Genomic DNA, 15,899 nt, shown 5'->3' with positions numbered 1-15,899 from the left:
TTGCCATAAGATTTAAAAAATTGAAATAATTAGTGTAGTTGCTGGAACTGAAAGTAAAGTCGACAAATCAACAAGCGAAGAAGGTTTACAAACAGAGGCGGGTAATTCAACAAGTAAAGAAGCATATGCTCCTGAATGTAAGGAACTATAAATGTATCTATCAGAAATATTGACGTCATTGTTACAGAGAAGTTTAGTACAAGGAATGGACGACAACTGACAGGGCCAATATGATTTTAGTGAAAAGTGACTGTGTAAATTTCATTAATAACTTCATTGGTTGGCTTAAAAAATTCAAGATACTGTACACAACTTCATTGCAAAGTCCCAAGGAAATTATTGAAAGTAGCTGAAAAATGAAATAAAGCCCGGTGAGTTCATTATCATTGGTGATTTTTCAGAGAATTACAATTTCATTATTCAGGATGCTACACAAGGTCATCACTGGAGTACTTCTCAAGCAACAATACACCCATTCACAGTATATTACAGAAATTCAGTTGGTGGTAATTTAGAGAACCTTTGTTTTTCAGTAATTTCAGAATGCTTAGTTCACGATAGTGCAACAGTTCATGTTTTTGAAGGAAAATGATAGGACATCTGAAACAAATACATACCGAAATATCTCAAATATATGATTTCAGTGATGGCGCAGCTAGCAAATACAAGAACGAAAAAACTCCGTTAATCTACTCATTCATGAACATGATTTTCAAATTTCTTTGGAACTAGTCACGGTAAAGGGCCCAGTGACAGTGTAAGGGGTACAATGAAGCGACTCGCTGAAAAGCCAGAAACTCTAATTTCAACTCGTAAAGGACTGTATGATTGGTTAAAATTCAATATATAGGATATCATTGTGTCATTCACATCCATTGAAAAACATGAAGAAGTAATTACAAAATCTAAATCCTCAAAGATTTGCCGGCCTCAAGACTGTTCCCGGAACAAGAAGTGTTCACTGTGTGGTTCCAGTTAATGGAAAGTTAGGAATAAAACCCTTTCTGCTTCATCAGAAGTACCAAAACTAGTTGAAATCAGACGTGTGACGCGCACCGGTCATCAATGCGGAAACGCTTCTCGCAGTGACCAGCAGCAGTGATGACGCATGGCGCAGCGGCATAGATCATCCTTTACATGGCGAGTTGTTTTAATTTATAACTTCCTTATTTTTGAAGATCCCATTATGAAAATTTGACAGCCTAATGAAAATGCTTAGTAAATTGTCATTTATTTTTTTTATGTGAATTGAAATATTCGATTTTAAGTAATGGCGGTTTTTTAATATATTTTTGAATTTCTTTAAACACAATTTTCAGAGCTGCATTGAATTATAGTATCTTAATAACCTATTTTGTAAGCTATCTAACGATATCTTTAAAAAAAATTTTGTAATTATTCTTATGGTCAGAAAATAAATTTAAAATAGAGCTGTGCGCTCAAATAAAAATATTTTAACTGCCCATTACATTTAAACGGTAGCTGTCGCAAACATAATTTTGTACATGATTAATATATACAACATGAAGAGTTGAATGTACAATTTTTAACAAATTTGGAGATATGAATGTTTTTCGTCATACTGTTTTGCATGGAATTACCCAAATGCAAGTTTTCAAAGATATCATAACAATTATCACAGCAAAATGAAGCAGAAATATGTAGTCCAGGTAATATCGTTGAAATCGACTGATTTGAGAAACAAAAATATTATATCAAAGGGATAATGGACCTAACAATCATTTGTGTAATTTTTGCGCAAAGCACTCTCACTAATATGTCCCCTCACCAAACCTTACCTAACCTTGTTACTGACAGTGACAGTGGACCCACCTGTCACTAATATAACTCATCAAATCCTATCTAACCTTATCAGTCACTAACAGTGTGTTTAATTGACACTAATATATCTCTTCATCAAACCCAACTTAATCTTGTTGCAAACAGTGATACTATATCTAAGTAATGTTAAGAACGACCAAATTTGTCCTGGTAACAGAGCCACAAGTAAATGTCATGTCCATATGTTGAAATTGTGTACTTACAAGGAGAGGATACGCTCTGTATATCACCGAATTAACCCATTTATGCCCAAGACTTTTTTTTGTTGAATATTTTCACAATTTTCGCACCGCCACATGAAACTGAAATGGAAGTTAATTATTGTGCTGCAGGCTCCTTTGATTCTTCTAGTATACACAACAATGATATAAAAGTTAATTTTGTAATTCATTTCTTTGCATTTTGCAGAAAAATAATTAATGCAGAATGTTGCGAAAATGCAACACTAGGCAGATAGGCAGATTTTGTGACATGGAAGTACAAGACACACTGTTTAAAGTCTTACCTGGTATAGGTGGCCAATGACCCCTCGTTTTGGAAATATTGGCTATTGTTTATGACATACTTCTGTTAGGTGCCTAATAGGGAAGCATTAGACTGTGTGAAGGCGTAGCTCATATGGTTGGATGCTGAGTTGTCATCCAGGCAACCCGAGTTCGAATCCTAATGCCTTCTCATTTTTTAAAGCTTGATATTATTATTATTATTATTATTATTATTATTATTATTATTATTATTATTATTATTATTGTTATTATTATTATTATTATTATTATTATTATTATTATTATTATTATTATTATTATTATTATTATTATTATTATTTTAATTCACTTTCAATTGCCAGTTCCTATATTCAAAGCCATGTTGAAATATTGCGTGGTATGCATCAAAATTGATAAACGAACGAGAATTGTTTGTGAATGTGAAGGATGTCTGTTTTGCAGCAGAAGTGCGGAAAAATGTGTGTGACTGTGGACAACCTTCTTTCATTTGCTGTGCATGGTGCAGAAAATATGTATGTTTTGTGTGTTTTTATGTCATCATAATGAATCGGGTACAAAATGAAATGGAATAGCTGCTACAGAAATAGAACAGACGCCAGTGACACATCTTACCTTCCTATGTGAGCAGTATTTCATTGTTTATCCTTGACAATACAATCTTAGTTAATTAGTAATTTCTTTAAAACATGATGAAGCATTCAATACATTGAGAACTATGATATAGGTATGTAAATAGATAATTGTGATTACAATATTAATCATTATTAAAAGAAAAAAAAAATATAGAACCAGTTAAGTTTCGAACTCAGGTTGCCTGGATAACAACTCAGCATCCAACCATATGGGCTACGCTGTTACACAGGTTAATGCATCCCTATTGAGCACCTAACGGAAGTATGTCACAAACAATAGCCAATATTTCCAAAACGAGGTGTCATTGGCCACCCATATCAGGTATGACTTTAAACAGTACGTCTTGTACTTTCATCTCACACAATCTTATTCCATTCGGTGACATACAGAGCATGTCCTCTCCTTGTTAGTTCCAGTTGGCTATCATCATAATGGCACGGTTGAAAGCTGCTGTACCTAATAATATAGAACCAGTTAAGTTTCGAACTCAGGTTGTCTGGATAACAACTCAGCATCCAACCATATGGGCTACGCTGTTACACAGGCTAATGCATCCCTATTGAGCACCTAACGGAAGTATGTCACAAACAATAGCCAATATTTCCAAAACGAGGTGTCATTGGCCACCCATATCAGGTATGACTTTAAACAGTACATCTTGTACTTTCATCTCACACAATCTTATTCCATTTGGTGACATACAGAGCATGTCCTCTCCTTGTTAGTTCCAGTTGGCTATCATCATAATGGCACGGTTGAAAGCTGCTGTACCTAATTCTCCATTTTAGCAGGTACTTTAAGTTGAGTAACTTGTTACATTTTGTACAACAAATTGAGCCTTTACACAATAATAATATATTTTAGTATTAGAGGAATGCAGGAGAAAAATTGATAGTCAGATTTTTGGTACAAATGAATTATCTATGTCACCTTCTCCTCTGATTAAGGTTCTGACTGATATGTACATTTATTATCAGGCAGAACATCTCACTTGATATGTGTCAGAGGAAGAACAATTCGTTACCATCATGAGTAAACCTCGTAACTCCATTTTCTTTCTTTTTTTTTTTTTTTTCGATTTTTAGATTTTTATGTCATCTATATTGAAAAACATAACTAATCGACTATGTAAATTTCATAGCTCTAGATTGATTTTTAAGTCATCTAAGATGGAAAAAAAGAAAACTCGTAACTCCTGCATAGATTTTCTATGTGTGAAAAACTCGTAAATCCTCTAGGCAACTATGATATTTCTGCTTCGATGGCGGGATACAAATTAATGAATGTGATTTGTTATTTGAAACCACTCACATCCTGCTTCAATGGATTTCACATATTTATTAATTCGATTGGCCTAGCTGTTGCACAGTTCAGAGAGAAAATTTTCTAATTATGTTCCTTTTACTCAAAATTTAATTCATTGTTGACACTGTTTTCGTATAGGCTGGAATTTTACGAGAGAGGTGAGTACATTTTTAGTATTAGTTTTTAGTTTTTATTTTATTCTGGCATGTCTTTAATAAAAATACAATTTAATATACTATTGTATTCTTATGTCTTCCAAAAACACACAAACACATAGGTACACACAAATCATAGTGTTTCGGAAACACAAATTATGGTACGATGAAAGAGTAATGGAACGGAGAAAAATTCCCTCCGGCGCCGGGATTTGAACCCGGGTTTTCAGCTCTATGTGCTGATGCTTTATCCACTAAGCCACACCGGATACCCACCCTGGCGTCGGACAGAATCGTCTCAGATTAAGTTCCAACTCTTGGGTTCCCTCTAGTGGCCGCCCTCTGTACTACGTCATAGATGTCTATGAACGTAGGACTGAATTCCACACATGTGTTGAGGTGCACTCGTTATGAGTGACTAGTTGGCCAGGATCCGACGGAATAAGCGCCGTCTTTCGCATATCATATATATTATTTTAATGTACCGAAGTACATATGATATTTCCATGCAGATATTCTGCGTCATCATACGATTAAAGAGTAATGGAACAGAGAAAAATTCCCTCCTTCGGTACATTAAAATAATATATATGATATGCGAAAGACGGCGCTTATTCCGTCGGATCCTGGCCACACAATTGTACCTACACCGATTTCACCTTTCTGATACTCCTACTTGTCTATGGTGTAATAATCATGATGAAGATCTGGAACACATTCTTCTATGCTGTTCATCCATAAACCACAAAAGAAGTAAATTAAAATCATCAGTACCAGTTGCAGAAGACACAGCCCTGCAGTATATATTGACTACACTCCAGCTCTGGCTACTAGCAACAGGCATCTATAATCAACACCGATCAAAATACCCCTCATTTCTCATGAAAAACAAGAACTGAAAAGACTACAGTGGAGTATAGTGGACTTTATGTTGTCAGCAAACAGCTGGATACATTAAGAAGATTGATTGATTCTTCTGTGACTTTGTAGCTTGTTTTCTTTACTTCAGCCACTATTCACTTTTTTATGTCTGGGAAGTGTTATTGTAGTAATATTTCTGCTGAATTTTCGACATCTTCGGCCCTCAAATTCATCTCTGTTGTGTGAAAGCTATGTAGCACTCTTGTGGCTTTTTAATTATCCTCCTATTACTATTCTCACTTAAATCTTCAAATTCTTTCGAAGTAGTCAATGATTTTCAGAAGAAGAAATAGAAGAAATGTCTGTAAATAGTGACTCAAATTTATTGTTGTAAATCAGTCTGAATATTTACGAAGATACATGATTTTGCTGCAGTAACATATTTTATTCTAATGCTGATAGTATTGAAGAAAAAAGCCACATTCTTATTATATTGTGAAGTGATGTTGTGCTATAACTGTCTAAAGTTAATTCACAGTTGTTCTTTACATAATGCACAACATATAATTCATGTTGCAGCAGAGTCTCATTATTCTTTTCTTTAATTTTCTTGTAAATTTCTTCGCAATTGACATGTAAATTCATTTTTACACACTATATTATGCCCTCTGACAATGGAAAAAAATCAAGGGTCTTTGTTGTTTACTTCCAACAAATCATTCCTCATTGAGTAATCAAACATAAATTTCAGCACGTGCATGAATATGATTTAGAGGTCATAGTTCCCAGTGTTGCAGCTGAAACCTTCAGTGACAAACTTAGAAATATCTACCAATAAGTCCACACCTATGGAGTAATTGTTAGCGCATCTGGCGACGAAACCAGGTGGCCCAGGTTCGATTCCCGGTCGTGGCAAGTTACCTGGTTGAGATTTTTTCCAGGGTTTTCCCTCAACCCAATATGAGCAAATGCTTGGTAACTTTCGGTTCTGGACCCCAGACTCATTTCACTGGCATTATCACCTTCATCTCATTCAGATGCTAAATAACCTAAGATGTTGATAAAGCTTCGTAAAATAAGCTACTAAAAAAATCTACCAATAAGTCGGCCTGGGTAGTGTAGTTGGTATAGCACTGGCCTTCTGTGCTTAAGGTTGCTGGTTCGATCCCGGCTCAGGTCAATGGCATTTAAGTGTGCTTAAATGCGACAGGCTCATGTTAGTAGATTTACTGGCATGTAAAAGAACTCCTGAGGGACAAAATTCTGGCACACCAGCGATGCTGATATAACCTCGGCAGTTGCGAGCATCGTTAAATAAACTATAATTTAAATTTTCTACCAATATGCATATGTAAATTTCACTGTGTACACTTCTGCGCATTTTTTTAATTCTAATTTTTTTTTCGCATAATACAAGCAATAAAAACTGCATTTATTATCATTACTTAGAAACAAAAAACACTGAAAATTGTAATTGTTCCCTATGCATAAGTCTGTAACACATTCACAAAAAATATATACTTGGCACTTTACTTTAAGTCAGACATGATGTTCAGAAATCACTTACAAAAATACAAAATTAATCAGAAAGGATTTGTGTCACTTTTGCCCTTAAGTATTGACCAGAAGCCCTGAAGTATTCTTCGAAAACCACTTGGTCTTAGCAGAGTGACTACTGAGGATTATTATTAAGGTAATTTTGTGTTTCTAATATGAAGTTCGAAAAATCACTTTTGTCCAGGTTTTTAGCGATTCAGACCACTATGCAATGTTCGTAGATTCTTGATATTTGTACTTTTAAGATATTACAATTTACCTATGAGAATATCTCATGTTTTCATTGATATTATACTCACAGAAATCTTGCTCTATACCTTTTAAGATGCTCCAATGAAAAAATCTTCTCCACTTGACTTCACTTTATTTGGATTACACTCTCATACAGTATTTTTAGGCTTCAATCAAATAAGTTCTTAAGCAAGGAACTATAATAGTTTCCACTTAAGAAGAACACATTTAAAATGTTTTTCCTGCCTCAAATGTTGAAATTGTTTAGCCCTAGATATTAAGGATTTTAATTACCATTTAATATGTTTCTCATTTTATCAATTTCCTATATGAGAAAGACAATTTTCGGAGAACAACCTTAATATTGTGCCCATTTAATATGATTCTATGGTTATTGCGATCACTTTTTCACGTAAGAAATTGTGTTGAGTTCTATGAAAAGTGATTAGTGAACTATTGTGTCAAGTAGTGACTTGGCTGCCAAGTGCTCAGCATTGAAAACCAATCAAAATAGTCATGGATGACAATGAGAAGAAAAGCTTCAACATTATTCCTAATTTTAAATACAGTACCAGACAGCACCAATAGCATTGGCGGGGCTAGCCTACTGCAATTGAAAGTAGGAAGTGAATATGGGCAATACGTTGATTGTTGAATAATTTTGTATACCACAAACTTAATTTGAAGTAAAGTCCTTAGCATTAGTTTCCTTTTGAAGGAACTATTCTTGGGCTGTCATCTTCCAAAAAATCCATTGCCCTTTTTGGGCATGAAGTCACATTTTGGGTCAAGAGGCAAAAATGGTGACTGCTAGACTGAATTCCATTTCGTGTTCTTACATTTTTTACATACATTAGGCCTGTCATTTCTCCGGCTGCATCTCAGCCTTAGGCTTATTGTGATACCTATGTTGTATTAATACCGATTTGTAACCCTGTATCCTTAATTGAAAACCTCTCCAGAATACATGGATGTAACCAACAAATATATAATACACGTTTCAGGAGAAAGGAAAATAGTTTCGGGGGCAAATTTCGTTAGGTCTATATTTCGTAGCAGAACCATTTGAGAAATCAAGGATACAAGTTTATTCAGTTATTGGATGCAATAATTTATTGTTATAAATGTATGCTTAAAAATTACTTTTCCCACCCAAGTCACATATTTCATTTATTTGAGGTTAACCCTTTTTCCATGTAGATCTTCAATTAGGGAATACAGTCCAGTTATGGAAATCGGTTCAAGGTCTTCTGGTTCTTTCCCAAAGATAAAATATCTTCTGCAAGCCAAAGCATCACAAGAACACATATGTGCTATTTCAGTCTCCTTCCATGGAGTAATGGTTAGCATGTCTGGCCACGAAACCAGGTGGCCCATGTTCGATTCCCGGTCAGGGCAAGTTATCTGGTTGAGGTTTTTTCCGGGGTTTTCCCTCAACCCAATATGAGCAAATGCTGGGTAACTTTCGGTGCTGGACCCTGGACTCATTTCACCGGCATTGTCACCTTCATCTCATTCAGACGCTAAATAACCTAAGCTGTTGATAAAGCGTCGTAAAATAAAACTACTAAAATAAAAAAATAAATAAATAAAAAAAGTCTCCTTCCTGCAGAATCTACAATCTACGTTACTCTCAAACTGGCCCATTCTATTGAAATGCCTTTTCACAGGAACACTACCTCTGCGAAAAGCTGTAATTGCTCTTAGTTAAAATCTGTTAATGATTAATATTTCAGCTCTTTTGTTACATGGCCTGATAATGAAATGTTCTTGCATTAGAAATTTTCATACTTTGTTGTTGCATATTACTAGATATTTCTTTTTAAATCCTTAATAAGAATTGAATTGTTTTATTTTCTACTCTTTTAGGACTATTAGAATCCATGCGTCATCTTAAGAATGAAGTAGATAGCATCAAAAAGGATGTTGAGTGTGGTCTTCGGCTAGAAGATGGAACTATTAGTTTCCAACCTGGAGATGCTTTAATTTGCTATGAGATAAAGAAAGAAGAACAACACACAAGTTGGAATCCAGGATTCTGAAGATGTACATTGAATTAAAAATATTATAGTTAACCTGGAAGTCTTGGTTGACTTGTAACACAAAAGACCTTAATTTAAATTTGTAAATGCAGAACAATTGTTACTAAAACCATTCCTGTGGTACATAGCAAATAAATATTAGTATCTAAGATAATAAAGACTTGTTATCATTACTGCTACCATGCTTCTCTATCCATCATTTACATTATCATTTGTTTGTGAAAAGGCTTTGTTCATATGATATCGAACACAAATTTCTGTGTTTTTTATGTACACTCACTCCAAGAAAGATTGAGCACATAATACTGTATTTTAAAGTATCTCTTGGACACATCTGCATATGCGTTATATTAATTCTTTAGTGTTTATTATGAAAAATGAGCAGGTTTCTTTTGTGTGTTCTAATGGAATGTTTGAATAACATTTAAGAACAGTGAACCTATAATCTTATGTTGTTATATTTGTTGCTAGATGACAACAGAACTTTGTTTATGATCATTCATGAAAAGGTGGAGCTCAGAGAAACGTCAGCAATATTAGCTCTTGTGATGGCAAGGTTTTCGGCAACTGAGGCCGGTCAGAGACATGGCATTCCTGCTTCTACAGCTAGGTGATGAGCTAAGCTTTATCGGGATAGTGCTCAGGTAGCAAAGAAGCATTCTACAAGCTGCCCACGCATCTCTAATAGAGAGCAAGATGATGCCCTCTTGGCAGCAGTTGAGATCTTTCAATCTACTATCAGACTGAGGACTTTATCTTCATTTCCTAGTTCAGTGCAGACTGTTCACAACTGATTTAGGGATGTGGGACTTAAAAACTATGTCACTGCTAAAAAGGTATATTTGGCAGATGCTCAAATATTGTATTGTTATGCTGCTGAACTTTGCATAGGAGGATGTAGTCTTCTTCGATGAGGTCACATTTTCGGATGGAGATGAGAGACATTTCCGTGTTTACCATGAATCCAATGCCAGATATGATCCTAAATACTCATAGAAGTGGCTGTTTTAGTATTCATTACTGGGTTTGAATGATATCTCACATTGCCAAGATACTACCAACACTTCCAGGAACTCTCAATCCTGCAGTATACCAAGACCTTCTGGGTCTTTGTTTGATTCCATACCTTGACCTAAATTATCCCGAAGGACAGTTTATTCACTTCCAGCAGGATAATCATCCAGTTCATACATTAATGACAGTTCAGCAGTGGTTTGATCGGCAACAAAGTATCAAAGCGATATCTTGGCCTCCGGATTCTTCTGACCTGAACATCACTGAGAATGTCTGGGGACTAATGAAGAAGACTCTTCGAAAATACCATCGCTGACCAACAACCAAGGATGAGCTCTGGTCGATAGTACTTAGGCTTTGGGAAAAACTTGTTCTCAAAGAGAATTACTTCAGAGACCTCGTTGTTGCTGCTATGCCTGATCAACTTCAAGAGGTCGTACAGCAGCAAGGTCGACAGACATCTTATTAATTTTTGTTTATTTGTCTCGAATAGGGACGAAAATCACGTATTAAGGCTGGCACTTATTTTTTCCCCTTGCCTTTTTTTCTTTTCTTTCTTGTATAGTTCTAAAGCCCACAGTGAAAAATTAAACTTATGAATGAAGTATACTCATAATATTTATTATACTCTCTTTGTATGGTATTGTCCACATCTTTCATAACAATGTGGAATGAGCTGAATTAAAAAAAAAAAAAAAGGTTGTTAGGAGGATTTGAACCTATGCCAATCTCCAACAGTACTGTACCTCTAACTGCGTAGCTATCACACAGCTTTTCCAACTTGTTATTTCTCTTTCTTCCATAATCGAATAAGGATCTGGTAACATGTAAACTTGCCTGAAATGCAGAAAACGTGCTCATGTGAATGCAGCATCGGGAATCTGTCACATGCGCTATCAAAAGTGTGCTCTGTTTTTTTTTTTTTTTTTTTTTTTTTGGAGCAATCGTACATGCTTACATACAGGTACCGGTATTTGTTATTGTTTTACAATGCAGTTTTTTACGTAGGTGTAGTGATCTTTATTATTCTAATGAGCCATTATACACGATGATTAGAACTTACGTTACAGAAGAATATAGTAGGTAGATGGTACTAAAACAAACTTATTAGTAAAAAACATTTGTCCTTTCTCGCACTGGTATGGCACTAGAGTTGTTTTAGTGTTGGGTAGGTAATCATTCATGCAAGGGCCAGTGACAGTGTGTAGTACTGTGCATTACAGAAACGGTTCAAAATGACACCCCACCTCGTTCTACAAAATACTGGCATCACCGAAGCATTTACTGCCACACTTGTTGAAGGATGCCAGGTGCAGTATGATTCAAGAAAGAGGGATAGAAGGTACTGGCCATCAGACGTCATCTGCCATTGAGGCTGGGACCTTTAACTTGTCCACGTATCCAGAACAATCTCATAATAAGGAAAATAGAATATCCCTTGTCTGTAACTATGGAAAGAGGTAAAATCCACCGAAGATATTTATGACACTCGATTTCTCTCCCTCATTAAACTAGCACAAGATGCATATTGGCAGACCTTCATATGTCAAAGCATAGGTGGACAAATTCTACAGTTGAGCCAATTTCTCTTTTACCCTCATCGATTTCTTTTTCATCCTCCTTAGATATCCCTTAAGTATTTTCTTTTTAGTTTTATTTTGCCAAGCTTGTAGTTGAGTTGTACAGTATGTATTTGTATAAGAGAGCAGATCTTTTAGACTTGAAATATCGTACATTTTTTATGATCATTTCGATAATTCAGTGTTTCTCAGTAAGTTTAAAAAGTATTAATTTATAAAAATGCCTTGCACTTGTGCAGTAGCAACATGTAAAAACAGAGGTAAAAATTGTGGTGATAGATACATAATTTACCATCAATTTCCAAAGCCATAGACTGACTGACTGACTTCATGATTTATGTAAGAGAGCAGATAGTTTTAGACCTGAAATATTGTATATTTGTTCGATCATTTTGATAATCCTGATTATGATCGCTATCTGAAAGCAGAGTTATTAGAGTTACTATCAAAATTGAAACTATAGAATTCCAGCTGAACCTCTTTTATTGTTGCCTAGTAATAAACAGTATGATATCCAAAAGGGACAAATGCGATGCAGGATTTTATTTAAGAAATAGGAAAAACTCTTGTGTAAAATTTTGGAACCAGGTACACCAAATGCATGTAGTGAAAGTGAAAATACTGAGGAGAAAGTAAATGAAAAAGTTATTAAAATTCGAGCAATAAATGATAAACTGCAGAAGAGAACTACAAGAAGCAAATGACAAAATACAGTGAAACTTGTCCATAATGGAACCTATACTAAACGGAAACCTTGCCTTAAGGGAAAATTTCCATGGTCCCATGAAATTTACATTCAGATACATATAAAATAATCTGTATTAAGCGGAACCTGTCCAACTCTGAAATGGAAAGTCATACTGGGTGTGTTTAATGGAATATAGAGTCCCAATTTTGTATGTTTTTATTTTTGTATGTTCCCTATATTCCCTATGTTTCAGAATTCCATACACCTGTGTTTTTCTTATTTTAAATTTATCTACAATCTGCATTACACTCAATTTATCTTTTTCACTTGTCTCTATCACTTTATCTTTCGTGTTGAGATCGAGAACAACTCTTTTTGCCTTCGTTTGGCTTAACCCATAACATATAATAAATATTGTAACTATGCTATTGTCAGTTTTACCCTGGAGAACATGGGCAACCCTTCGCAGGAAAAGGAAAAAGTGCCTGGTGTCGAGCCAGAGAATGCTGAGAGCAAGGTCAGCGCAATATGCGGGCTCACCATGCAACACTGCAAGGAACAGAAGACAGTGAGAGTGAAAGTGCTGAATGGAAGGAAATCTCAACAGTTGGCGGAGGCAAGAAAAGTAAAGCAAGTGTCAGTAAATGGCGGTCAATAGCTATGTCAAACTTTTCTCACATCGGGTATTGGAATATTGAAGGGTTGAAAATTAAAATAAGTTACAAGGACTTTCATGACTTTTTGGACGAATTTGACATTATGTGTATGACTGAAACATGATTGAGTGCTAGTGATAAAGTACAGTTTACAAACCATTGTAGTTTCAATGTATGTAGTAGATATAAAGGGAAGAGAGAGCGTTGGCCGGTAGGGGTTATTATTGTTATATAAAACTCATGATTGAATGGAGGTTAAAGAAATTGATATTAATTTAGAATGTGTGATAATATGCTAGATAAGGAGTATGTTATACTAGTAATAATTATTAGCTTATACAGAGAGATCACAAAGTGGGCATACCCCCCAGGTATTCTTATTTCACTTAGAAACCTGCAGAAAAGTGTATTCTATTATCCATGTGCTAAAAAGGATAAATGTTCATCTCCCCTCTTGCTTAAAAAAGTCCCTTGTGCAGACACTTGTATTTCCCTATTTCGACTATGTGGACATTTTACTGACTGATCTCTCCAGCGACAACAAAATGAAACTTCAACGTGCTCATAATTTGTGTGTACGTTTTGTAAGCAATGTTCGTAAATATGATCATATTACCCCATCCCTGGAAGAAATAGGTTGGCTTAAACTAGATAAGAAAAGAAATTTACATTCACTTCTCTTTCTCTTCGAAATCTTGAACTCTTCTATTCCTTTGTACCTGTCGTCTCGCTTCACTTACCTTTCTTCCCACCATAATCTGAACACACGCTCTCGTCATGAAACAATACTAACAACACCATCCCATCGCACCTCCTCATACTCATCTTCTTTCACAATAGCCCTGCCAAGACTCTGGAATTCGCTACCTGCTAGCATCAGGGACTGTCGAAATAAAATTGAATTCAAACGCAAACTTACTAGGCACTTGGTCAGTAATTGATTTCTTGTAAATAGTTTCTTTAATCTATCACAAAATATTTCAATATTCACTAATTTAATCGCTATACAATTTTGTTATTCTAGATTTAATTTGTAATTCAGTAAATATAAAATATTCTTTGTTTCTCTATGATAAATTATCTAGCTTTAATTAGTCAGGTAATCTTTTCGTACTTTGATTTAATTGTAAATTTAATACTAATTGTGATGTTATTTGTAATTATAATTATAAATTTAATACTAATTGTAATTTTATTGTTCATATTATAGTTGGAATCTCCTGGTAGAGGGGCAGAGAAGGCCTGACGGCCTTATCTCTACCAGGTTAAATAAATAAATACTGCTACTAATACTACTTTGTAAAAATGTTGAATGTGAACGCTGGTATCCTCATGTTTATGTTGGTACCATGCTACCATGGTAACCGTGCAGTTATAAACAAATATGGCTGACCAGAGTCCATTTACAATCAAACAAAGATTATTGATGCAGCGTTCCTGTAATAATGTCCTCTTCACAAACGAATGTGCTGTTTATCAGAGCATGCATTCACGAAACATCGTCTTTTGAGATAAAGTAAATACTTCGCATTGCAAGTGCGCCAATACCTGAATACGACTTTTCTCAACCGGTGGATTGGAAGAGGATCTGCAGATTGTCAAGGTCCTTTTGCCTGGCCTCCACGAAGTCTCGACCTCACAACATCTGATAATGCTCTCTGGGGGTTCATCAAGAACAAAGTGCGAAATCACCGCTATAACACAATGGCACAGTACGAGCAGCTGTAGAAGAGTCCTTCAATGAAGTGACCCTTGATTATCTCTGCAAAACATCTGCCAGGACATAGCGCAGAATTCAGCTGTGCTATGAAAATTAAGGTCTTTTTACCGATGTCTTGGATCTTTAAACTATCAGGTACATGTCCATATCAATCAATCAACCATACCCATCGTAGTGTAATATATGGGAGGTATGCCCACTTTGTGACCTCTCTGTACACTTGGTCAACATGAAAGTGGCCGGTGTCTGAGAGACTAAGTTCAAATCGGGTATTTCCATGAGCGCTCAGGACAGCCAGGCTTTGTTCAAAAGATTGTGTATATCCTTCTAGTAGTTATAATGGGGAACATAACTACTATTAACCATTAAAATCTTCCGAGAAAATAATTCATATACGAGATTTAAAACAGACAGATCGTTCAGAGTGTTTAAACAGTGAATATTGTAACACAAACACTATATACTGTATAACAAGTTCTCAAGTGGAGTATGACCATTGCTCGTTACAATGCCATTCTGACTGCAGTAAAACATTTAGCATAGTAGTTTGTAGAGCGATAGCTAAGAGTTCATGAGATTGCAAGTTCAAATCTTCGTAGAGTTACTAATTTTTTTTTTTCTGTTGCCTTTTAAATGCATCAGTGAAAATATAACAGGTTTTCATTATTTTTTATCCTTAGAATACTTTTCACTTTATTATTTTTTTCGTTTAGTAGAAACTTTTGACGCTAGATGAAAGTAACACTAAAGACGACAATTAGGGGCTTTCATATTAAAATGCTGTATTAATTATTTTATTAATCCCTGCTGCTTTGTACTCTATTGCCTAAGTAACATTCAGTAAATATGTTGATGGTTAAATAATTGGCAATAATTAATTTGCAAGTTGTGCTACAGGGAATATGATTATTATAATAATCTAAATTCGTGATATCAGGGCCTAAACGTAGTAATTGTAAACAAGAAGAAAAGCCATAATTCTGATGACAAAATATATCCTGATTTCCTGGAATTATAACCACAAATTTTCACCAATTTTGTAATTATCTGTAAGTAACATGAATTAACATAAGCAAAATTATTTAATTATATTACACTAAAAGGAGTTG

General features: G+C 35.1%; 1 protein-coding gene and 1 non-coding gene across 5 annotated transcripts in view; one reads left to right on the top strand and one right to left on the bottom strand.

Moving 5' to 3' along the window:
* Positions 1 to 9,290, top strand: part of mIF2 (mitochondrial translation initiation factor 2) — a 104,623-nt gene extending 95,333 nt beyond the window's left edge. For all 4 annotated transcript variants that reach the window (XM_069816202.1, XM_069816205.1, XM_069816203.1 and 1 more), the window contains one exon: positions 8,960 to 9,290. In XM_069816202.1, the coding sequence (XP_069672303.1) occupies positions 8,960 to 9,132 (173 nt within the window). In that variant the 3' untranslated portion in view covers positions 9,133 to 9,290. The remainder of the gene's footprint in view (positions 1 to 8,959) is intronic.
* Positions 4,639 to 4,710, bottom strand: TRNAY-AUA (transfer RNA tyrosine (anticodon AUA)). The gene has a single exon. It is a non-coding gene; the product is annotated as a tRNA-Tyr (tRNA).
* Positions 9,291 to 15,899: the final 6,609 nt, after the last annotated feature.

Source organism: Periplaneta americana, chromosome 17, assembly GCF_040183065.1.
Source record: "Periplaneta americana isolate PAMFEO1 chromosome 17, P.americana_PAMFEO1_priV1, whole genome shotgun sequence".
Lineage (NCBI taxonomy): Eukaryota > Metazoa > Arthropoda > Insecta > Blattodea > Blattidae > Periplaneta > Periplaneta americana.
The sequence above is the reverse complement of the archived record's forward strand: the minus strand, read 5'-3'. Positions and strand labels throughout refer to the sequence as shown.